Source organism: Nannospalax galili, unplaced genomic scaffold, assembly GCF_000622305.1.
Source record: "Nannospalax galili isolate Female #2095 unplaced genomic scaffold, S.galili_v1.0 scaffold42, whole genome shotgun sequence".
In the NCBI taxonomy this organism is placed as follows: domain Eukaryota; kingdom Metazoa; phylum Chordata; class Mammalia; order Rodentia; family Spalacidae; genus Nannospalax; species Nannospalax galili.
In genome coordinates this window covers 430,066-455,962 of record NW_008348666.1, presented here as the reverse complement: position 1 = coordinate 455,962, position 25,897 = coordinate 430,066, and the positions used below count along the sequence as shown (strand labels likewise).

Here is a 25,897-nt window from a genome sequence, read left to right as displayed (position 1 = left end):
TTTGAAATTAAGCTTTTTTTTCAGTTGAACTATTTGCAATGTTCAAGTGGGACTTGGGTGTAATAGAGTTGAGAATGTAGTTCAGAAAATAGTCCCTTAGTCTGGGATTTCTGGGTACCTGTGGTGAGCTCTATATTAACAGTAGCTGTGGGAACAACCAGAGATGCTGGCTATTACCTGATAATACCTGTGTTCAAATATTGTAGCTAGCATTTGTTTATCCTGTTGGAGACTAAACAACTAAGGATAGTGTGGAGTACTCAGATTTCAGTTAGTAAGATTAGGATTGACAGAGAGATATAGTGGTTGAGGATTGAGATTAAGTGTTAGATCAATTTTGAAAAGAAAAAATTAAGGTGAATAAAGTAACTGGGAGGGGAAGTTCAGATGCTGTTAGGATTTTAAATTTTAGATTGCTTGGGCTAAGCAAAGTTACAATAAAGAGTAAAAAAGGAAGGGATAAGGATGAGAGCAAGCATGTGCTGCAGGAATAAGAAGGTGCTGTAGATCACTTTCCATTGCTGTCATAAAACACTGGCAAAAACAACTTGGGGAGGAAAGGCTTTATTGCATCTTACCCTTCCAAGTGACAGTCCATCCTTGAGGGAAGTTAGAGCAGGAACTCAAGGTAACAGACCACAGAGGAATGGAGGAATGCTGCTTACTAGCTTGCTCTCCCTGGCTTGCTCAGCTAGTTTCCTTACCCAGTGTAGGGTCACCTGCCCAGGGATGGCACTGCCCACTGTGGGCTGGGTCCTCTCACATCAATGAAGAATTAAGAAAATGCCTCACAGACACACTCACAAGCCAGCCTGATGGAGGAAATGCCTCAATTGAGGCTCCTTTTTCCCAGATGATTCTAGTTTGTGTTAGGCTGACAAAAACTAGCCATCACAGAGGGGAAATATAAAAAGATATAAACAAAGGGTATGGTAATATTGTAGTAGATTAGATGAATAAATATACACAGAACTCCTAAAGCCTAACTAAGAGCAATAGATTAAAAAAAAAAGCCATCACGAGACACATATACAAGGGTAGAGATTAAACAATAGAAAATGAGAAAAAGAATATGTATCAAGTGAAATGCTGTCACAGTTGTGATAAGTTGAAAGATGAGGGTCCAAGATCCCTCTGGCACTAACAGGCTCCACTTGGCGCTGTGTTGGGAAAGGGTCAGTAGGAGCCCTTGGTTTCTGTAGCCTCTGTGTTCTGTGTGGTTCTGACATGTGGGGAAAGGGAAGTTGTAAGTCCTTTCCTTAGTTCTTAGTTACCTTGGGTTCCTGCATTCTACCATAACCTCTTTTGGTCCTGTGGGTCTGGCATATGTCTCTTTAAAAAAATGTATTTTATTTATTATTTTTATTTTATCTAGTATGAATGTATTGTCTGCATGTATGTAAGTGCATCCATGTTGTGCAATGTTCTAAGAGGTCAGAAGGGGGCGTCAGATCCTCTGGAACTGGAGTTAGGATGGTTGTTAGCTGCCATGTGGGTGCTGGGTATTGAACTGGGGTCCTCTGCAAGAGCAGTGAGTGCTCTTAACCACTGAGACATCTCTCCAGCCCACCCCCTTCCCTTTTAGGACAGGATTTCCTATTGCCCAGGCTGGGCCTGGAACTGGCTATATACCTGAGAATGACTTTGAACTTCTGATTCTTATGCCTCCACCTCTGTAGTGCTGTGATCACAGGCATTTGCTATCACACCCAGTTTATGGGGAGCTGGGGATTATGAAGCTGGGGATTGCTCAGGGCTTCATGGATACTAAGCAAGCACTTACCAACTAAGATACACCCCCAGCCCAGGACATATACTCTTTTAAGCCATTTGATACATGCATTCAAATTGTTTTCCATAAATGTTTCACAAGGAGGTAGCTTAGTGGTAATCAGTTGCAAGTTGTTGAAAATTTTTGTGTAGATAGATTATAGTTTTAATAATATTACTGGATATAAAGCACCTTCCACTATGCTTCTAAGTGAAATTATGTATTATAAATCCTGTATTTGAGCCCCATGTTCCAGGAACAATTTTCTTGCTGCAACTCTGCAGACAGACTAACAATTTTCCTCATTTTAACTCATTCCAACCACTGCTCTCCCTACCAATGCACATATATATACACATATATTTATATATGTATATATTATAAATAAATATATAAATACATATATTTATTTTCTCTGCATATAGAGGTCTTAGAAGTTGTAAATTTCTTCCCAGCAGGTGCTTTATTTTGAAGTTGAAAAACCAAAGGAAAAATAGTGTGAGTTTTTGGCAAAGACACCATGTTCCCTTGTGGCTCCCTAAAACTTGGGGAGCTGCAGCACTTCAGGGCCTTGTTCATCTTTAGCTTTCCCCAAGCTCTAGTGCAGAATTTGCACTATTTGCCCCTACTGCAGAACATCTTTCTTACAGACCCAAGTTGCAGGATCAGTTTGCTCTGGAAGTGCTTTGGTTTACCACCTGGCCCCCTGTCTTCCAGATTCTTAGCTGCTAGGAGGCATCAATGCATCACATGTACTATGAGTCTTTATTGACCTAGGCTGATTAAACATAGACAGGCTGCAGTTTTTAGTATCCTTGTGGAAACTTTTAGGTTTTGATGAACCTAAAAGTCTAAGGTGTATTCGGAGGCAACGATTTTCAATGGCCTTTTGTCTTGATGTGGAGAGATTTTTTGAAGAGTAACACTGAGGATCTCTCCTTAGACAGGGTAGAGGAAGCTCTAGCTGGAGTGAGACCAGGGTGGAAACTGACCTGTCGCTGACCTTTCTAGCCACAGGTGGCCTCTTGGATGTCCTAAACAAAACCAATTCCTAAAAACAGGTAGTGCCCTGAATTAGACCTGGGCCTTCTTGGCCATGTACTATGTCAACTTAGTGTTTCAATTTCTCTCTCTTTCTTTTTCTCTCTGTTCTCCCCATCATACTGTTAAAAATTCAAGTCTATCCTTTATGTCTAGATGGCATACATGGTAAATGGACCCACTGTTAGGTAAGTTGTTGCTTTTCTTTTTTGTTAAATGTTCAATAAACAGATTGTAATTATTGCAATTTGAACCTCTTCTGTGGTTCGGGCCTCTTACTACTTGCTTTAAATAGGTTTTCCATTGTATTGCTTTTGTGCTAAGAAACTCAATATTACATGTGGATGATGTATGCAAAAAATGCCTTCAATTTAGCATAGTTGCTGCTGAGCAAATGTTAGTTGTTTTTCCCCCTCTGTATGTCTCAGATTGATGAAATATGGACTGTGGGCTTGTTCTATCTTATTGCTCTTTAAAAATAGGAGCTCTATTGAAAAATAATTTACACACCATAAAATTTACCCCTTAAAAATGTGCGGTTGAGCAGTTTTTAGTCTATTCATAGGTTGTACAACCATTGCCACTGTCTAATGCCAGAACATTTTCATCACCAAAGGAGAAAAACGTGTGTGCCATTAACAGTCACTCCCTGTGAGCCCTCCTCTCAACCCTTGACAGCGACTAACCTACCTTAGATTTCTATCATTTACTTATTCTGGACATTTCATATAACATATGGTCGTTTGTGACTGATTTCTTTTATTCAGATATTTTTAAGTTTCATTCATGTTGTAGCATGAATCAGGACTTCATACTTTTTATTATCCCATAGTAATCTATTGTGTGGCTGCAGCCTTTTTTGTTTATCCGGTTATCAGTGGGTGACATTTGGGTCATTTCTGCTTTTTGGAGGTCATAAATAATGCTCTTGCAAACATTTTCATTTCTTTTTTGTTTGAGACAGGGTCTCCCTGTAGTCCCAGCTGGCCTGGAATTTACTGTATAGACCAGGGTGGCCTCAATCTCACAGAGATCCGCCTGCTTCTGCCTCCCCAGTGCTGGGATCAAAGGCGTGCACCACCACGCCTGGCTTTATGTCCCTTTTTATCTGACATATGTTTTTAGCTCTCCTAGTATGTACCTAGAAGTAGAATTGCTAGGCCATGGCTGCCTTCACATTTAGGGTGTTGAGGAGCCAGCAGACTGTTTTCTACAGAGGCAGCACCATTTCACGTCCACCAACACTTCATGAAGTTTCAACTCCTCCACTTCTTTGCTTGTACCTGTTACTCCCACTCTTTGGTACAGTCGTTTTGCTGGGTAACACCTGGTATATTATCACGCTTGTGATCCCCAAGTGACTGATGATGAGCATCTTTTATGTGCTTCTGTGGCCATTTATGTATCTTGGGAGAAATGTCTCATCATTTCCTTGTCCCACATCTGTTATTTATCTTTTTATTATTGAGTTTTAAGAGTTATTTTCACATTCTGCATACTTGACTGTCATCAAATATATAATTTGCAGATATTTTCTCCCATCTGGTATGTTTTCATTTTCTTTGATTGAAGTTTTAATTTTGAAGTTCAGTTGATCTCTCTTTTCCTTCTTTCCTCCTCTTTTTCCTCCTCCTCCTGCTCTTCCTGTTTTTTTTTTTTTATTGCTCGTACTTTAGCTTCTGTTTTCATACCTTTAGAAACCATTTCCTAATCTAAGGTAACAAAGATCTTATGTTTTCCTCTAAGAGTTGTATGATTTTTAGCTCTTATAAATGTGCGGTCACTCATCTATCTCTTTTAAGTTCATTTTTGTGTATGATGTGAGGTACGGATCCAACTTTACTCTTTTGTATATATATGTCCAGTTACTTCAGGATGATTTAATGCAAAGACTTTCTGGTGGATTAGGTAAATACTCTAAAAGGAAAATTCCTCATTCTGCAATAGGTAATCCTCTATGACTTGCCATAGAGTCAGAGACAATGTCTACAGCTAAGGATAGCAGTGTTTTGAGATTTGCAGCCTACAGCATTACTGCCAAAGGGAAGGGAAAAGGACAAAATCAGCATGGACCAAACACATCCCCAGCACCCAGTACCATGCTAAGTGCTTTATAGCTCTCATTTCATTTTGTCTTTGTGATAAACTTCAGGGTGCTGCCTTGTGTGATAGACTCAGAGAGTGTTGAACCAAGGGATTTGAAGCAACAGGCAGGTTAAAAAGAAAAAGTAGTCATAATTTCACTGTCAAAAGAGAGGCAGGAAAATGTCCACATGCTTTCTGCTTTCAGTTCATCTTTTGCCTACAAGAACATGTTTGTGTCCACTAGAGCAGTCATTTCATTAGAGCCTGATGTTTGCTACTGGGAATGATAAATCAAGCTTATTTCTCTGTATGTGGTACATGATTTCTATTTTACAAAAGAGGCACAGGAGATGATTGGGGGAAAAGTGAGGACGAGAGGGCCTTGAGTATCAGTAGATACACCTTGAAGGTGTGAGGTAATTCAAGGTGGATCTTCTAAGAGATACAGTTTGAGAAAGTCTTATGAAAGAAAAAGCGTTGTTGAAGGGAAAATGTTCCAAATACTGAACTCAATGAGAATCTGATCTCTAGAATGTTAGAAAGTAGGACTTAGGCAAAACAAAGAAATAAAGCAAGGTCCACAGCTCATGTTCCCCCTGCTGATAATCCAGAGCATGGTGTTGAGCATCCATGTGCCATCAAATGCTCCTAATACAAAAATTAGTGGTGGAGCTCCTAGTTTAAGAAGTTTAGGAATTGCTACAAATGTAATTTTCCTTGGATAGCTAAATTATCTATTAAGTTAAGGCTAAGAGGAGTGGTACAGTGGCAACATCTTCTGACTTGGTTTAACTCAGTATTTCCAAAGTTGCTTAGGAACATAGTAACTATGCTCATCAGTATACCAACAAGGCAGGGGAAAAAGCAGTAGGAGGAGCAAACAGCCCCCCAATCCTGGAGGAAGCAGATGAAAGTGGCATGAGCTAGAGTAGGCACAGGCTCCCCTGGAAGTGGATGTGTGTCAGGAAGGGGAGCTGAAAGACCAATAGCAAGGAGGCTGCTCTGGAAGGTGAGGTCTGACACTGTCTGAGACGTTCTTAGGAAAGAAGTGGTAGCCAGTGACAATGGAAATCCCAAGCTATTACCCAAACCACTCTATAAAAGTCTCTCATTCACACTAAAGGAAAAGGCCTCTGTCCAGCTATCGTCTCCATAAGAATAATTACCCCATCTCTACCTCCCTGCCAAGAGAATCACAAGGCGCAAAGACTCAGTTTCCTCTGATACCTGCACTTATAAATATTTCATTTCCCTTTCTCTCTCTATTTTGTTTTAAAAATACATTTGGAAGAAGACTTTTTCACCTTCGTTTTTATTAGCGCTTTCAGAATTTCATGCAGTGTATTTTGATCATATTCACCCAACTTTGTATCCTCATTTTTTTAACCAATTGGGTCCAGTTTGTGCTGCCCATATATTCTTGAATGCATGACCATCCACTTGAGCGTGGCCCACCTGTCAGGGGCCACATTCTTAAAGAAGACTGACTCTCACTCTCCCAGCCACTAGCAACTGCCAATAGCTCCCCAGCTAGGGGTGGGGTATTTCCCCACCTCCCCTCTCCATGCTGGGATTTTTTTCTGGCTCGAGCTTGCACGAGTCTTGTGCTTGCTGTCACAACCACTGTTCATATGTGCAACTGTCTTATTGTGTCTGGAAAACACTGTTTTCTTGTAGTTACCTACTGCTTCTGACTCTTACAATTTTGGGAGGAGGGGCTGTGATATAGATGCCCCATTTAGGGATGTGTATTCTGATGTCTCTTATTCTCTGTACATTGACCAATTGTGGGTCTCTGTTAATCTCCATCTACTGTCAAAAGAAGCTTTTCTGATGAGGACAGAGAGATGTACTAATCTTATGGTTATAACAGCAATTCATTAGGATTCGGTTTAATACTACGTGCATTTAGCAGAGTAATAGTGGTAGTTATTCCCTAGGGCTTATAACTTGTCTAGCCATAGGATTTTGGCCCTGATTTAACAGTGCTAGGTATGGGTTCCATCTTGTGGAGTAGACCTGGGACTAGGGACAGGGCACCATGCTTCTTCTTTATCTGTGGGCCCCAGTTTCCTCACTAGTGAAATGTTTGGGTTATATTGATGATATCTAAGGGTTTTTCCAGTTCCATGAGTTCTGAAATGTTGTGATATCAGAATTCTAATTTCTTGGGCTATTACTAACTAGTTGCAGAGTTTACATAAGTAATTCTCCTATAAAGGACTTGCCAAGAGGATGATTTGAGGCCCCAAAGAGGTAGTGTAGAAATCATCAATGGGGACTGAAAAGTTGTTGTCAAAGTAGAAGGTGGTATTTTCCATTTTGAGCATGGCTCCCATGGGTGAATGTTGCCATCTGCCCTTTGATTTTTCTCTGCACTCTCCACCCACGTGTCCTCTGTGAGCTGGTGTTCTCTGCCTTTCTCTACCCAGTGGCCACTCATTTGTCTTTGTTAGAAGTGCTGGCCTCCCACATTCTCACTGGGTGGTCAGGAGTTGGACTAATGCTGAAGATTAGCAGGCTTAAAATAATTTCAGATTCATCTTAATTTGGACGGAGGTTGAACGGCAGTATACCACTGGCTTATTTATGCAAAAGACTTTTTGCCAATAATATTAAAGCATATGAATCAGAGATAGAACTTATTTATCTAAGAAGACAGTGTTTTAAAGTAGCTGGAGGAACACTAGTTATATTCAATAGGATAGTGACAATAGAAGCAGAAAGTGACCTCATTTTGGGTGATGCACATTTCGTCTCTAAAGGAGGACCCATTCAATAGGATAGTGACAATAGAAGCAGAAAGTGACCTCATTTTGGGTGATGGCACATTTCAGTTGAAACTTCAGGCTTTACCGGATGCTCCAGACTGGGTGGAAGCCGTTTTCCTGATTTGCATCTACTCATGGAACTGGAACAACCCTGAGTTTTGACAGCGTCAGAAATGGTCACTATCTTGTCAATTCCTTTTGGCTTGGACATTTAATTAAGGCTAGGACTTGATTAATTTGAGGTTCTCAGGAAACACAGGGTGTTAGTTATTAATTTAAAATACAAGTTTTCAAGGGAGGGAGCTAAATCAGACAGTTTGCATTCTGATTGTGTATGCCTAAACCATCTATTCTATAGAATTTATAGCTGACTGCTTCTATGCCAGGAGCTATACTTCCCTGAGAACATTAGAACTATTTCTATGTAAAAATAAACTTCCTTCTACCTAAGGTTTCCCAAACTTTTTGCTGATTTCAGACCATTCCTTCTCCTTAGGTTGGTCAGAAAGGTTATTCTTTCAGCTCTCATCAGTTTGAATGAAAAGATAGTTTGCACACACACACACACATACACACACATATGTATATTATAAACAGGTAAATTTTTTTTCTTTTTCATGCTCATGTATGTGTGATGGGTGTGCGTGCATGCCTGTTTCCACATGTGTGTGGGTGTGGAGGCCTGGGGTTAATGTTGGGAATCATCCTTAATCACTCTCCACTCTATTCATTGAGGCAGGGTTTCTCACTTGAACCCAGTGCTCACTGATACAGCTAGTCTTAACTAGCCAGCTTACCCTGGGGATCCCCTGTGTTCATTTTCAAAGTGCTTGAATGGCAGGTGTGTGGTCATGACCACTTGGAGTTTACATGCTTTCTGGGGATCAGAACTCCAGTCTTTACATTTGTTACTTACATGGCAAGCTCTTTAACTGCAGGGGCCATCTCCCTAGCTTGAGACAACTGTTTATTATCTCATTGGTTTTCGCGACAACTGAGATGGGTTATGATTGTTATCTTCCTTTTTAAATTTTAATTTTTAAATGTATTTTAATAGTTCTTTGAGTATTTCAATCATATTCACCCTGATCAACAGGTCCACATCCCTCATCCCTCCCTACTCAATTTTGTGTGCTCATTTTTTTTTAACTCCCCAGCAGCTACCAATTGCCAATAGCTACTCAGCTAGGGGATGGGATATCTTGCCACCACCCCCCTCCATATTTTGTCTGGCCTGAGCCGGTAGGTCTTGTACATGCTGTCACAACTGCTGTGAGTTCATATCGTATCTGCCCTGTGCGTTGCCGGGGAAAGGATCCTTTTGTCATCCATAATCTTTCTTCCCCCTCTTCTGCAATGATCCCTGAGCCTTTACATTGGATTATCATTAGCTGTTAAGAAAAATGAAATTATGAAGTTTGCAGGTAAATGGATAAAGCTGGAAACAATCTTCCCTCTTTAAAATAAATGCAGTCTGAGGATTAGTCTGATGAAATTGCTGCAGAATGCCTCCTTGTAGCTCCTTTTTCTATGATTATCTTAAAAACACCCCAAGGCAACTTACAAACTACCTCTCAATTTTGAATCCCTGGCTGGTCTCCATAGGGCTCCTTCAGCAAAGGGGTTTTGCTCAGTTACTCCTGCAGCTTCCCTACTCTAAGACACTGCTGGAGCCTCTGTGCCTCCCTTTGCCCCCTACCGCTCCCTCCTCCTAACATAGCTGGGGCAGGTGAGCGAGCCCCAGGCGTCAGAGGAGTATAGAGACTCTTATTCATTTGATTTCAGTTTTATAGAATTTGGAAGGCACTCCCAGCCTTAAGATTTTGCTATCTGGTATCTGTTCCTTGTAGTGTGGATTGGGGAAAATACTGAGGGGCCCCAGGGAGAAAGGAGCTGTGTTTGGTCCTGTGGCCCTGCCTGGGGACTGGGAGGCCGAGCCTGTGTACCCACATGGAGACAATGGACATAGTGAGTAAGAATGTGGCCCATGGGACCCATGAGCCCAGAAGTCAGATTATATCCCTTGAAACAAAGCTCTGGACTTTGCCTTTTACTCAAGCATCTTGTTCTGCCCCAAGAACCTTAGGCAGGACTGTGTGCATGTCCTAGGAGAGGGACTTTCAAACAATCCGGTTCTTTTCAGCCTGCTTGACCACAATGTCCCTACTGCAGCATGGGGCACTGGGTCAGAGGCACAGCCTTGGGCACTGATTAGCGTACTCATATGAGAGTCTCAGCAGTGGGAACCCAGGGTTCAGGAATGAATCACCTTGGCTTCTTAGCCTTTGGGACAGTTCCCCAGAGGTGATTATTGGCCAAAGTGGAGAAAACAGCTAAGTAGGCCCGTTAGTTCCATTAAAATGCTGCTCCTGGCTAGGAATCAGCTCTAAGGAGCATCCTCCACAGAGTTCCTGTGATCTGCAGGGGGCAACTCCAAGTTTCCAGCAGCACTTTCCATCCTGGCCTATGGTGGTTACTAGAGGCAGTCTGGCCTGTGAAGAGGCACCTTCCAGATGTTGCTGACGTGGCTGAGAGCCATTGCCACTGTGGCCACTCTGTGCCTGTCCTTCACCACATGTCAAAGGTGGTGACAGGGCCCTCTAGCTTGGACACATATTATCCACATTATATAGAGGGGGCTCAAAAAAATAAGTAACGGTGCCTCATTTGTAAATGGCTATGCTAGGATTCAGATCCTTATCCATCTGGATTTCTTTCTCTTCCACCATTAACCTCATTGGGAAGTATCACTATCCAACTTGGGATATTGATGGTGGGTAAGCATCTGGGGTATCACCATAGCTATGAGATGAAGAAGGAGGGCAATGTGGCTCTAGGGTCTGCGCACTAGGCTGTCCCCACAGAGACCATTTTGGCAGCAGCCATGCTATTGGTAGGAGCAAGAGGCTATCTTACGCTACTCTGGTTTCTGTGGACAGGCTCATGGTGAAGCCACTTGCCTTGGGGGAATTACAGTGTTTGATGCCCATGTAAGAGTGTAATCCTGGCTCTCACCCAGGCTGTCCTTTTCACTCTGTCTGTTTCTATAACTCCCTGTTCAATTTGTATGCAATTACTGTCTAGCCTCAATTCCAATATGTCCTTGGTCCCAAGAGGACATTTTTTCACACTTTAATATCTTTGCAATCAGCACACATCTTGTCATTGAGAACTACACATAATGGGGTGTGGCTCTTTAAATTGATGTTGCATTTTAGAATTGATAGAGACCAAGAATTGAGGAAATATGAGAATTCATGCCTTTATTCAACCCATCAGTCACCTACAATAAATGTCAGACATGGCACTAGATGCTAGAGACTTAGAAATAATTCATCTGCCGTCCTTGAAGTCATCATTTAGAGCAGGAAGATGGGCCTGCCAAATCAACAGCCCAAGCTTGCTAGTTTTCTATGGGAAGACTTCTGAATTTGGGGAAGGATTTGGAGAAGCTGAGGCTGCTTTGAGGAGAAGGTGTTTCATGAATAGGAACAGAAGGATTAGCAGAAGGTTGGGGATGGGTGGTCTGGAATTGTATAGACAAAACTGAATAGTTGGAACAAACAACAGCTCAGAATCATGAGAAACTAGACTGTGTTTGAGAACATCAACAGGTTTACTGTGGCCAGAGTGGAGGGTGTGTGTGGAGCCCTGGGTATAAAAATGACACCACAGGGATGGACATGGGCAAGTGGTGGTGGACCTTAGGTGTCATGGAAATAGTTTAATCTCTATCTTGAGTCCAAAAGTGAACCATTAAGGGGTTTTACATAAGAGAATCTGCCTTGATAGGTATTTAGTAACTCTGCAGAGAAAACTGATTGGATGAGGACAGGGGGTTGGATGGAATAAGCCTTCCAATAGCCATTGGAAGAGAAAGAAGTTACTGTGAAGAATTTTTAAAAAGTCTTATTTTCATTTTACTATTCCAAGACAGCTGTATCTGACACTGTAGGCTTGAAGGTCACCCAGGTTACAGATGGACAGCTGGGCCTCTAGCAGTAGTTGCCAACATAAGGGGCCGCGTCCTCATCCCAGGAGAGCTGTGTTCCATGTAGGCTGACTGATCTGTGATGCTTATGAGGAGAACTTAACTTTTGTCTCTACTTGTTGAAGAAGGGTCCTACAAACCTATAGTGATGGCATTCCAATGAACACTTGCCAAATTAGTTCACTGTTCAGAAAATTTTATGGTTGAATAAGAGCATATGACAACATTTGGGAAAAATGTACAGGAATTGGTGCAGCCCATCGAAGGGTAACACAGTGGACATATCTCCATAGGATATCAGATATTAAATGTTTGCTGTCATAAAAAAGAAGCAAATAAATTGCTTTTGTTGTATATGGAGGTCATAAAAGAAACACGGTACTGATGCTGGTGGCCATCTGACTGTTCTGCCTATGAGAGATGTTCTGGGACAGATGTGGGTACGAGAGATGTGGAAGGAGATTTCCCACCATATGGATGTTTAGAAAAGGGATGAGGGATGATTCAATGTGACTCAAGACTTATGATTCTCTTCCCTTCCCACTTCTCTGAACAGGTTCAGTGCCATACTTACACAGGGTACTGCTGGTGTGTCACCCCAGATGGGAAGCCTATCAGTGGCTCTTCTGTGCAGAACAAAACTCCTGTATGTTCAGGTACCGTAGGGAGGGGTGGGAGGAATAAAAAGGATTGGAGAGAGACCTGTTGGGTGGGCTGTGCATCTGGGGGACCCTTTGGAAGGTGGTATGGTAATGAGTAGTCAGCTAGGTAAAAAGGGCCCATCTGTGCCTGTGTGGGTATGTTTGTTTATTTATAATTTATATTTCTGATTCAGTACTCTTTTCTTGGCTTAGGAGTAGAATGGCATGTAAGTATTTAGGTTTTTTTTTTTTTTTCTGTGTACTACTGGTCCTTGAAGTGCATTAATGGGAATAATTTTGAAGCTGCATGAAAGTTCCATATAAAAGCCTTCAGTGATGATTAGTGATGTCTGTCATGGACATAGGAAAAGAGAGTACTAACGTCTCTGCTATATATCTGTCATCCTTGACTATGTAATAAAGAACAATGGAACACTTTGGTAGCAGTGGATCTTATGTCTTATTGTCTGGCTGATCATGAGTAGTGCCTGGGGAATTAAAGAGAAGCCAAATATCAAAGGTTTTCCTTGTATATTCTGACCAATAGGCACTAGACCTGGAGGGGACCTAAAGCCCTTTTTAGGGGGCAGGAAGTTTACAGGATCTCCTTTTAGTCTATAAAGAACAATGGAACACTTTGGTAGCAGTGGATCTTATGTCTTATTGTCTGGCTGATCATGAGTAGTGCCTGGGGAATTAAAGAGAAGCCAAATATCAAAGGTTTTCCTTGTATATTCTGACCAATAGGCACTAGACCTGGAGTGGACCTAAAGTCCTTTTTAGGGGGCAGGAAGTTTACAGGATCTCCTTTTAGTCCCAGCTGGCCTGGAACTTGCTTTGTAGACCAGGCTGGCTTCAATTTCACAGAGATTTGCCTGCACCATCACCACACCTGGCTCAAATCCTTATTTTTTATGAAGCTTTTCTAATGATTAGACAAATTTGATAACAATCTGTTGGGTTAATCCATAGCAAAGATTAAGTTTTCTATTCCCAACTTTGTGTGTATACAGAGACTTTACTGTTAGGTCAGTTTCTCAGAACTGTAGGTTATGGATTCACGCAAGCCCTACTTTTATACCTCCATTTATTGGTAAAGGGCTTATGAGTCATTCCCTTAAATCTACCATGTAGCTTAGCCCTCACTCAGAAAAGGCAGCCTCACCCTTCAGTGGCTTCACGTTTCCACACATCCATGAATATAGGGTTCAGTTTATTATTCTTAGTTTTTTTTTTTTTTTTGGTCTTTTTGAGACAGGGTCTCCCTATAGCCCCACCTGTCCTGGAACAAGACCAGGCTGGCCTTGAACTCACAGAGATCTGCCTGCCTCTGCCTCCTGAGTGCTGGAATTAAAGGCATGCACCACCACACCCGGCTTTATTATTCTCAATTTTAAGTACAAGCAAAGTATTAAATGTTATGCTAAAACAGAATTCCCAAACCAGCAGCCCATGTTAACCTTTTCTATGTTTTAAATTTTTTTCAATGAAATTTATTCTTCTCTTTTTAAATTAGCTCTTCTAAATAAAGGGAAAAGTAAGTGGGAAGGGTAATAAGAATGTATGTTAGGAAATCAAAATTTACAGGCCTAGAGGGAAGTTTACTTTATCTGTGGTTTACATGGAAACTAGAAACCTTAATTGGGTTTGGGGTGGGAAGGGGTAGGACTTTGCTCTCCTTGCAAATGACCTGGAACATTTCATTTAAAGCAAACAAATGCACGAGACATAAGCCATGCAGGGTAATATAATGGAATCCTCACAAAACTAGTACATGGATGAGTGTGATATAGGTTAGAAAATGGGAATTCTCAATTTTCTTGTGTGGGCAGGACCTCTACAGATGCCTTTCTGTGGATGAATGGGTTTTCCCCGCACATGTGGAATTGGGCCTTAAGAAGATGGCAGGTGTCACAGGATGGCCTGGATGACGGGTGAATGTGGCATCCCAGTACAAGTGGAGCAGCTGTTTGGCCAACAGATATGCTGCCCCCTCCTTGAGGAACAGGCTATGTCTAGAAAATTGTTTCCATGTCTCAGACTATTTTGGCCCATTCAGTACAATTGGGCCAACAATTTTCTACTTAATGCAGATGGAAAATCACCGATTTCCTGCCCTGACCAGCAAGGGATGTCAATCATTACATTTTCAGTAAGAGGGTTTCTTTTCAGTTGGCCCTGGTGACTGGATGTGGGTCAGAACATGGAGTTGGCGAGAAGAGGGGCCATAGGGTGAGAAGAAGCAGTAGTGGGGACGAATATCAGAATGCTCAGCAGGGGAGTTACATGCATGTGGAATTTTATAAAAACCTGGTCAAGACCATTTCCAGGGAACCTAAAAATCATAGTTAATCTCAAAACAGTGCTGGGTTATCAGTGACACTGATGTTAAACAAACCCTATTGAACATGCATGTATGTACTAACTTTGTATATAATATTCTTGGTGTGTATACAATACATACATACATATATATATATATGACCATGTGCTCATAACATCAGGCTTTGCCAAGTCTTTGACAGAAACCAACTGCAGCGCAATCTGAATGCTGTGTTTTTGTTTCTCCTCTCGCCCAAGGTTCAGTCACTGACAAGCCCTTGAGCCAGGGTAATTCAGGAAGGAAAGGTGAGTGGAGTTTCATGCTTTGTCTAAATGTTTGCTTCGAAAGCCAGTCCAAGCAGGGGTTCTTAGCCTACATAGAAGGAGCCTGGGGTGAAAGCTAAAAGTGCCTCATATTCCCAGTTTCTTCCCAGAAGCACTGGAGGTAAGTAAGGCATAGATGGTGATGGTCACTAAGCTTTCAGAGTTTCTCAGGGAGGAAAGTGAGTGTGGTACACAGAATGTGCAGGCACCTTATGTGAACTCTCAGGGTCTCAGTTCCCCTGGAGCTTAGGTGATCGATTACCAACATTCCAGCATTCAACCGAAGAGGATGATGGAGGAAGGACACCCACATCTGCTTTCGACTCTCTTGTTTTGTAAACTCATTTGAGTGCTCCCCTATCCCTTCCTTAACAGTACGTTCCAGCACATCCAGAGCCTCTTCCCCAAGGCTGGGCTGACTTCATGGGTGTGCAGCCTGTGCAGTTGTTTTCCTGAAATCCTCAGTCACGTTGCCTTGAGTCTAAGAGGACAGTGCAGTGTGCACAGGAACAGAGGAGATACAAGTCCTGTGAGTGTCTGCTGCTGGGTCTTGTCGCCCCAAAGCATCTCACAGTTTGTGTGATGTATATATCATTTGGGTTCCATAACAAACTGAAGGCTTTATTTTATTTTATTTATTTTATTTACCTAGAACAATACTAAATAGCAAATTAAACACTGCCTTGACAAGAGAGAGAGACTATGGGAGAGAGAGTAAAGCTTTGTAGTTTGGTTTTAAGGACACTTTTTCCTGACTTTTTTTTTCCTCAAAGGACCTGTATTTGTTTCATTCTGATTTGCATATTTATATATTTATAACTGTCTGAGTGTTATTTAGTGGACCCATGGCATGAATAGTTCCTGCAATATGCTGCCCACCATTTCTGGTGTGGAAGACAGTTTGAGGCCTCAGGTTCACTGCTGTGGGCATCTAGGACAGCACCCAGTCATCTGGAAAGGAGCTAGCTGTTCATTTCACTGCACTTTCATTTCAAGTATGGCTGAGCTTCCTTCCACCTCAGGCAGGATCTGAAGCTTCCCACCTGCACCCCGGCCTCTGGAGCTGCATGCTCGTGAGAGTCCCTGGGGGTGAGGAAGTGATGAGAGTTAGTGCAAAGTTCACTGTGTGCTACACACAGTCACACGGTGGCCTCTGCCTTAGCTTATGCCACTGTCCTGAGTGTAGGAGTTAAGGAGTAGAGAAACTATTGCCATGAGATGCCATACTCTGAACAGATGCTCAAGTAAAAAGTGGTGTTATTACCACTGACTGGAGACAATAGGCCCACAGACAGGAGGGCAGCTTCTCTTTACCCTGGAGAAGGAAAGTGGGAAGAAAAGAACAGATGCCTTTCCAGGTCCTTCTCAGAGCTGGGGAGACAACCAGGCGTGCCATGATTTCCTCCCAAATGGGAAAGTAGTCACAGGCAGGGAAGTCTCTGTAGAGACCTGAAGTCACCAGGGTGGTCCATGGCATGTGCCTGGAGGGGTGGGGAGCAGGAGGCTGCCTTTACTTCTGCTTGCTGCAGATGAAGGCTTCCCCCATCTTTGTTTCTGGGTGGGAGGACCTTGTGGCAGAGAAAAACAGTTAACATTCATGTCAGACTGACCACTCAGATCCCTCCCATCAAAAGGAGTGGGGGGGGGCTGGGGGGGGTAGTGTTCATAAAACACGTACAGGTTCTTTACTGGACAGTAAAAGGCTTTCCTAGTTGTTGTGACTTTGCACACTGCTGTTAACAATGACAGGCAGTTTGTGGTCATCCTGGCTCCCACCAAGCCGGCTGGAAAAGAACAAGGTGGACTGCAGATGGCATTTATAGTAGATAGTAGTGAGCACCCTTTGTCCCCTTTTAGGTGGGGGTCATCCAGGAGGGCTGAAAGAGGGCCAAGGAGCCTGATTCCTCCAGAGTGACTCAGAAGGAAGCCTCCCCTGAGGGGAAGAAGTGATTGTCAGCTCCTAGCTCTTTGAAGACTTCCCTGCTCTGATTCTTTCACCCTGCAGGGTTCGGTGGAGGCTTCTTCTCTGGGGCAAAGGACAGGACAAGTGGTGAGTGGGTGGGTGGGGGTGTTCTAAGACTCATCCCCCTGGAGGCTTGCACTGCTGAGGGGGGGTTCCTCCACTTGGAGGATTAGTTTAGGTACTGAATCCTCTTCTCTTGTCTGCCATGGGTGCACAGTGAAGAGCAGGTTTGGGCCACCGGTAGGAAAGACCACCTGAAGCCACACCTGTCTAGGAAGCTGGAGTTTGAATGGGGACAGGATGCGAGAGGGCACTCGCAATATCCTGTGCTGACCTGCAGAGGTTCCTCTTTCAGCTGCATGTAAGAATGGAATGTGCTTGTGGGGCAGCAGGTGGGACAGCACAAAGGCCCCTTGTCTAAGCCTGTGCCCACATGCGGCTTCTTCCAGAAGGCATCTCTCAGGAATGGGGTCTCACCGCCCTGAGGCCTGCCTCAAAATGATGTTGTCGTGGGCCTGGGGTCAGTGAGGGGTATGATTTGAAAGCAAGTGAAGCCAGAGGTCTGTGGGTGCAAGAGATGGGGGTGCAGGACAGACATGGGACCCAGCCTTCTCTCTTCCCCTAACCCTCTTACTTTCTTGAATATGCCCCACTGATGGGGCTGGGAAGGATCAGTTCTCTCTGCCTGGAAGGAATGAAAAGATGTATTGTGTGATCACAGAGAGTCTGGTTGCCAGCCAGGAATTAGGCCTTGGAAGGGATGGAGGAGAAAGGCAGAGAGCAGGGAGCTGGGGGTGGAAGACCAGAAAGAGAGCAGGAGGGAGGGAGGTCCAGAGGGAGAGAGGCCAGGCAGTAGCAGGTCGCTGCTGCTTGGCCAGGCTGGGAGGCCTGGGTTGCTGAAGACCCTGGCCTCACAGGTGTGGAGCCTGAGGGAAGATGTGGGGGAGGAGGGGGCACTGTTATCTCCCCCAGATGCACGTGCTCCAGGAGGGGAGGAGGGTCACAACTTCAGACTATTTACTTAATCCCTTGGAATGCCCTCTCCTCGCTCTGTTCTTTGGGACCCTTGTGTTTAAATGGACTCCTTTATGGGCACATGTGTGGTAATTAACACATGCAGTGTAGGTCCTGGGCCATGTGTTTGAGTTTCAAATATCCATTGATCTGGGGCAATCCCATCCTGCTGCGCCCTCCCCTTCTCCTCTGGTCTTCATCCTTAAAGACAGATGGAAGGAGGGGTAGGCATGGGGGTGGTGCACATGTGCGTTCGCATGTGTTTTATTGATGCCACAGAGAAATATCTGAAGAGAGGAAGTGGACTCCAGGCAGTCCCCTTGACGCTGAAGAGTCACTGTTCAGTTGAAGGCTGCGGAGGTGGAGAGGTAGATTAATTTGGTTTTGTTTTTTATTTTTTATTTTTTATTGGTGTAGTCCAAATGGAAGTGGCTTAGAAGCAGGCTGTATTTCGAGGTTATTGACTGATCTTGAGCAGCATCATTTGGCTGGCCAGAGTGTTTTCCTGAGATGCTTCTTTCGGGGTTGAGATGCTGAGGTCTCTAGGTGAGCTTGCTTCCAGGGTAACACACAAGGCTGCACTGCTTGTGAGATACCAGAACTATTCTCAGCTTCCCAGGGGAGCCTGGGCAGTGGTGAAGAATGACAGATGAGAGTGTACAGGAGAGCACGCCTGAGATGCTTTTTAGCAGTTCTTGGGAGTGTTTCCTTTGGAAGGCTCAGGATCCCAGAGGCCCTGGTACTACTGATGCTGTGATAAACAGCATGTGAGAGTGGAGGGTTATCAGGGGTTTTCTGAAGTTTGTTTATTTTCTTGTAAGAAGTCTGGGAGTTTGTTGTTTAAGAAAAATGAGAGAAAAATAAAAAGATGAACATTCTGCTTAAAGTTTCCTGTGTGGGCTTCTGTGTTTGTCAAATCAGTCTCAGACTAGGGGCAGATTTTTTTTTTTAACTCTCTCATTTGCTGCTCTGTAGTGAGCGCTCCAAGTGAGGAGTGAGTCACACTTGTTTCCCCAAGGTCCCTGTCTGTCTGTCTGTCTATTTTTAGTTTCTTGTGGAGACTGGTCTGCAGATTGGTGCCAACTTAGAATCCGTGTCCCTCAAGAGTTGGATCAGCATGTAGTGATGGTAGTTTAGGGCAGGAGTGATGGGTAGCAGGTTCTTAGGTAAAGGGACAATGTAGCCTCCAGCCTTCACCTCACGGGGAGAGGGGAGCACATCTGCAGGTCTGTTCCAGTGCCCTGAGCCTGGCTGAGATGGCCAGGATGACTGTCCAGGGGCATTCTATGTGCTGAATATTGCACCTCGTGCACATGATTTTATGTGCTTCATGTGAGTGGAGATAAGCCACTGATGGCTTGTGTACCTTCGCTCCAATACTGTCCTGCTGCAATAGAACTGTGCCTGCACAGGGTCACGCTCAGGGGAAGCAGTGCCTTGGCTCTCTGTGTGCATGTTGCTGCTATGTTGTGCTTTAAGCCACCTTTCCTGGAGCTGGGCATGTTGTAGAGCAGCTCTGTAGAGCTCAGGGTATCCACTGTAAGCAGTAGTGCTCATGCATACACGGTGTCTGTCTCTTTCCCACAGTTCCCTGTTCTTGCAGCTTGACTCTGTTCCTAGTCCCCTGCCCTGCATCTCAGCCCTTACTCCAAATGGCTAAAGGAAAGCTTATGTATAAAGAGTGCTAGACTGAGTCCAAATCCCTGCCATACCTGCATCTCCAAGGGCAGGAGAGGATATGGGACTTAGGGATCCAGAGGGTTTCCTAGTCGTACATATGTTTGAGTCCGATATTTTTATAGTTAGTTATTTTATTGAGTAAGTATTTATTTAGTGCTTACTAAATATCATGCTTGTTACAGTCACAGAGATTCTAGCCATGCATGAAAATGATAAGAGCACAGCCTTACCTCACAGAGCTCATCTCCCATCCCACCATTGGGTCCTCAGCCTTTTATGATAGAGGCAATCTTCAAGTAGATGTGGACCTTCAAGGGATCAATAGTTTCTGGATATTTGGAACATGTCACTTCTGCAGGGGAAGGAAGGTGTGTGGCCTCTCCAAACAGAAGTGGTAGCCTCTGAGGAAAGACCCTAAGAAGGGGCTGCCTGGGATGGGCATGAACTGTTGCCAATTTCTTGCACTCTCTGGCCAGTACCTTTCCTGAGCCTCTGAAGTCCCAGTGAGAGAGCTTAGGGTTTGCAGGCCAACGGGAATAAGTTCGGTTGTTCATTGTTCCTTCCCTCAGTTAAGCTCCAAGTGTACAGCAGCAATTTAGCCAGGAATGTGGATGGCCATGTCTCAGGGTTAGGGTTACTTCTTACTCCTTATCCCCAGCTCCGAGGGCCACAGAATTCCTCTGGGGAAGGCTGAGGGACTGTTACTCCCGGGCCCTATTGTGCCAGTTCTGTTCCTGCAGAAAGATAGATGTGAGATTCACTCCAATTGCTATGCAAAGGCAAGTAATTAGAATAACTAAAACAAATTCTTTAAAAAAGAAAAAGTAGGAGGAATTGTTTTTGTCTATCTGGTTTTAAGACATAAAGCTACAGCAATCAAGACAGTGCAATGTTGGTAGGACAGATATACCTAAGTCAACAGAGAGTAGAAAACCCAGAAACAGATGGTACTAGAATGCTCAATGGATGTTTTCTAGAGATATAAAAGCAATGCAGTGCAGGAAAGACAGGTCATCCCACCAAGGCCTCTATAGCAACTGAGCATCCACAGGCTAAACACAAAATAGAAAAATATCTTATATTTCATGCAAAAATTAGTTCAAAATGAATCATAGTTTCAACTGTAGAATATAAAGCTGCTACAACTTTTAGAAGAATCTCAACAGTTAAAAATGGGTTCAGTTAGCAAATGGGAAAACTACAGCTTCACCAAAGCAGACATTCAAGGGGCAAAGAGCTCACAAAAGAGTTCAAGATTCTTGGAAATGTGAATGAAGACCATGGCAAGAAAATTCTCTTCTAGCTAAAAAAGTTGTCTCCATGCTAAGTGATGGTGAGGTAGCAGAGAAACTGGATCCCTCATACACTGCTGGTGAAGGTGTAAGTAATACAGCTATTCTGGAAAATACCTGGGAAGCTTCTCTTTTCCCTCTTTCCCTCCTCCCCTCTTTCCTTTCTTTCTCTCTTTCCCTTTCTTTCTTTCTTTCTTTCTTTCTTTCTTTCTTTTCTTTTCTTTTCTTTTCTTTTCTTTTCTTTTGCCAGGATTAGAGGTATGTGCCACCATGTCTGGCTAGAAGTTTCTATAAAAAAATCAAAGCATATACTTAACTCTAATCCAACAATTATATTTCTGAACCTTTATTTTAAGGAACTAAAGACATCACACAAATAACCTGTACCTGAATGAATAGCAGCTTTATCTGTAATATCAAAATAGAAAGAACCCAAATGTCCTTCAGTGAGTGGAACAAGCCACGTACATCTGTACCGTGGACAATACTCAGCAGGAGCTGCAGCAAACTATTGGTGTATGCAAAATTTAGAGAGTACTCAAGGGTATTGTGAAAAGTGGTGGGGGAGCCAATTTCAAAAGACCAGATACTGTATAATTCCATTTATATAACATTCTAGCAATGACAGGGTGATAAAGGTGAAGAACAAATGAGGGGTCGTCAGGTGTGAAAGATAGGGTAGAGGAGGGAAAGTGTGACCACAAGAGGAAGCCCACGGTGGCCTTTGTGGTGATGGGACAGCTCTGTATAACTGTGGTGGATGGCATGAATCTGAATACGAATAAAATGACAGAGCTGTGCACATACAAGTGCATGTGAACCTGGTGGGATCTGAATAAAGGTAGAAGAAGCCAACATCCGTTTCCTGATTGTGATTTTATACTACAGTTAGCTACCTTACCTATATAATTACAGGTACCCTTCAGTATCTATAGGGGATGGTTCCAGACCTCCATCCTAGAATCTCATGTATCTCAGGATAGCTTTGAACTCATTATGTAGCTTAGGATGCCCTTGAACTTTTGATTTTCCTGACTCTACCTCCAAAGTACTAAGATCATATGTACCACTTGGCCTGGTTTATGTGGTGCCAGGGATCAAACCCAGGGCTTTGTGCATGCAAGGCAAGCACTCTACTAACCAAGCTATGTCCCCAGTCCGTGTTAAAGTCCCTTATATAAAGTGGTATATGGCATCAAATACGTAAATTTAAGCATATCCTTTTACAATAAAAAGTTTTCTAAAAGGTAGTACAGACCTTTGTGTGAATCTGGTCTTCAAATGACTCATGTGCCACTGGTGCCTCCTCTTCCTCCTCTTCTTCCTCCTCCTCTTTTCTCTTTACCATCTTCCTTCTTGTCTATCCCTGATCTTTCTTAGCTCTTACTCAGATGAATTAAAGGATGTGAGGATTTGGGGTCCTTGCAAAAGCCAGTTTTAAATGAAGAAGTCTGCAGATGGGTAAAAACAACTTGTAAAACATAAACCTTTTGCTTTGGAATTACCTAGAAGGGCCCAGATACGTTCTGCTTTCACAGGTCAGCATAGGACAACTCTCAGTCAGCCTTGGAGCCTCATTAGCTAGGGAGCCACACACTTCAGGAGCTGCTGAGGCTAGCCAAATTCCATTCTCCCTGTATGATATGGGCCAGATCCTTAAGAGACTTGTAGACAGGATGCACAAATAAATCACCTTCACTTCCACACTGGATCCTGAATCACAGGATAAAATAAATTTGGCCCTTCTAAAAGCAAGAACTTTCTAGTTCTATCAGGCTTTAGTTTATCTCCATGTCTTTAATCTCAGCACTTGGGAAGCAGAGGTAGGTGGATCTCTGTGAGTTCAAGGACAGCCTGCTCTACATAGTGAGTTCCAGGCCAGCTCGGGCTACAGGAAGACTGTCCCAAAAAAAACCAAAAAAAAAAAAAAAAAAAATAGAAAAAGGACAATGGCAGCCTAAAAGAATACGAGGGTCACAGCAGTGGACATGGTTTGGGATGAGCTCAAGAATGAAAGGGAACCCAGGCTTATTGAGGGACCTTCCAAATCTCAAGTTGGGGGTAGAAGTTTCTGTTTTTTCTCATTCTCCAACCCAGCACTCTTCCATCTCAGGAAACCCCCAAGAGATGCCATTAATACAGATTCCTCCCCTGGCCCCTTTGACACACTTGCTTTTGAAGGACCTGCAAGAGAAAGCTCTTTGTATGTGGTCAGAATAAACTCATTGTACACCCAGACAATTAACTCCTCAATGGACTTGCCAGCCCCTTGAAAGGGCCAGCCCTGCTTCCCTGGACCTCTTGGGCTCTATTCAGTCTCTTAAGCACACCAATGTTTTAGGGGTTTTGTTTTGTTTTGTTTGTTACTCTGAAAAGTCTTTCCTCCAGAACAGTCAGAGCAGATCAACATTGTCCTAGCCTAGCATTTATCTCCTCTTGCCAGCGAACGTCAATCAGAAATCAAAAAGCCAAACAGAGGAGGCTTTGAACAGTGTCATTGGGGGTCGAAGTGACTTCCAGCTGTCTGTGCGTGGGCCAGGCCTTCTTGCAGGGCAAGGAATTGTGCTGTCACACAAACCCACTGTCTGCATAGGCTCTCAGAGTCCAAGCGGGGGGGCGCCAGCTTCTGGGGCTGCACCTGCAAGGACAAGGCATGAGTGGGGGCTGGGGAACCTCGGAAGGCCAAACGCTATGGCTGTGGGGCTGGCAGTTTCCAAGCTGTTTATTGCCTCTGAAGCCTGGAGTGAATCACTGACTTGCACTCAGTTCTCCTTTTATCTGCCCAGTGGCTTCCTTTTCTCTGGCTGATGGTACAACTAGATGAGGAAAACCACCAGCCAGAAACTGAGCATCGCAAAATATGATAATGCGATTATTATTGTTGATCTTGATGCCACACTTGAGAAATTTTCTTACTTACCTTGTTTATTTTTATATTCAAATTCGTCTTTTTCTCTATGAGAAAAACCGTTACCTTCAAATTGTCCTCCCTCCCCCACTCCCTGTGCTGCTCTCTCTTCTTCTTCTTAGTTTGGTAGAGTATTTTGGTATTAAGAAGAAATAAAGTCTGGGGCTGGAGAGATGGCTCAGCGGTTAAGAACACTGGCTGTTCTTGCAGAAGACCTGGGTTTGAATCCCAGCACCCACATGGCAGCTAACAACTGTCGGTAACTCCAGTTCCAGGGGATCTTCTGTCCTCTGTGGGCATTGCGCAACACAGGTGCGTTTATCTACATGCAGGCAAAACACACATCCACATAAAATAAAAATAATAAATAAAATATTTTAAAAAGAAGAAGAAATAAAGCCTTACTAACTGAGATCCAAAAGAATCACCCAGGATAAACTTCAGGCAGGAAATCATCACACACACATGTAAACTGAGATTTGGATCTATTTTTCTTTAAAATACATAGAAGAATTCTCTCCCCAAATTAATGACTGCTCAAGGAACTGCCACCCGCTGATTTATCACTGATGACTCTGGCACTCCCTTGCTTTGGTTTGAAGAACTTTATTGAAGTGTAGCTTACATACCAAAAAATCACCCATTATAAATGTAAAATACAATTAATTTAACAATTTCTGGAGTCTTGCAACCATTACAGATTATATCCATAACCCCCCCCAAAAGAAAATTTTAGTCCATTTGCAGTTATGCCCTACTCCCAGCTTCAGCCTCAAAATCCATAAAGCTGCTTTCTGTTTCTATGGATTTATTTTATAAATCTTTGCTGTCTAAATGTGATCATATAATACATAGTGTTTACATCTGGTTCTTTCACGCGTTGTGTTTTTGAAGCACTTCAGTGCATTTTCACATTTTAGTTACTTATTACTTTCTATTGCTGGGTGGTATTCCTTTTCAGGGGCATATCATCATTTATCTGTCTGCCAGTTTCGACATTTGGATTGTTTCAAATTTGAGGGTTTTGGGGCCAGTGAGATGGCTCAGTGAGTAAAGGTGTTTGCTGCCAAACATAACAACCTGAGTTTGATCCCTGGAACCTACATGGTGAAGGAGAGAACCAATTCCTGTAAATTGACCTCACACCAGCACATCATGGCACATACATGCCCTCCTTCTTCAACAAATAAATAACTAAATGAAAAAAATCAAATTTGAGGCTTTTATGAGTAATGCTGCTTTCTTTGTATACTGTCTTTCTGAGAACATGTTTTTTAAATTTTCCTTTATAGATTCCTAGGAGTGAAATTTGGGAATTGGATGCTTAGTTTATGTTTAGCTTTTTAAAGAAATCACCAAATTTTACTCCAAAGTGGCTGCCCAATTGTACATTCCAACCAGCAGTGAACAAGGGTTCCAGTTTCTCCGCATCCTTACCAACACTTGATATTATCTATCGTATATTTTAGCCATGCTAGTTGATGCTTAGTAGTATCATCGTGGGGTTATTTGTTTGTTTGAGACAGGGACTTGCTACATAGCTCTGAGTAGCCTGAAACCTGCTGTGTAGCATAGACTAGCCTTAAACGTGTAGCATTCTTCCACTTCTGCCTCACTCATGCCGGGATTACAGGCATGTGCCAAGAAGTCTAGCTTTCATTGTGCAAATTTGTACCTTCCTAATTATTAATGATTTTGAAAATTTTTGTGTTTGTTAATCATCTATGTCTTTTGGGGATGAAATGTCTATTAAAGTATTTTGCTTAGGGACTGGACAGATGACTCAGCATTTAAGCACTGGCTGCTCTTACAAAGGACCTGGGTTTGGTTCCCAGCACCCATGTGGCAGCTAACAACTGTTCAGTTCTAGGAGATCTGATGCCCTCTTCTAGTGTCAGTGGACATTGCATATGCATGGTGCACTCATATACATACAGGTGAAATGCTCATACACATAAAATAAAAATAAATAAATAAAAAATTTAAACATGTTTGCTTAGTTTTAAAATGAAGTTGTCATCTTATTGAATTGTAAGATTTATCTATTTTAAAAACTTTGATATGGGCCAGGCATGGTAGCGCACGCCTTCAATC

At 43.1% G+C, this 25,897-nt stretch overlaps 1 protein-coding gene across 7 annotated transcripts in view; it reads left to right on the top strand.

The window, feature by feature from the left end:
* Smoc1 (SPARC related modular calcium binding 1) overlaps positions 1 to 25,897 on the top strand; it is a 180,456-nt gene that overhangs the window by 110,101 nt on the left and 44,458 nt on the right. For all 7 annotated transcript variants that reach the window (XM_017801295.1, XM_008845928.3, XM_008845927.3 and 4 more), the window contains exons 4-5: positions 12,216 to 12,315; positions 14,881 to 14,928. In XM_017801295.1, coding sequence (XP_017656784.1) covers positions 12,216 to 12,315; positions 14,881 to 14,928 — 148 coding nt within the window. The remainder of the gene's footprint in view (positions 1 to 12,215; positions 12,316 to 14,880; positions 14,929 to 25,897) is intronic.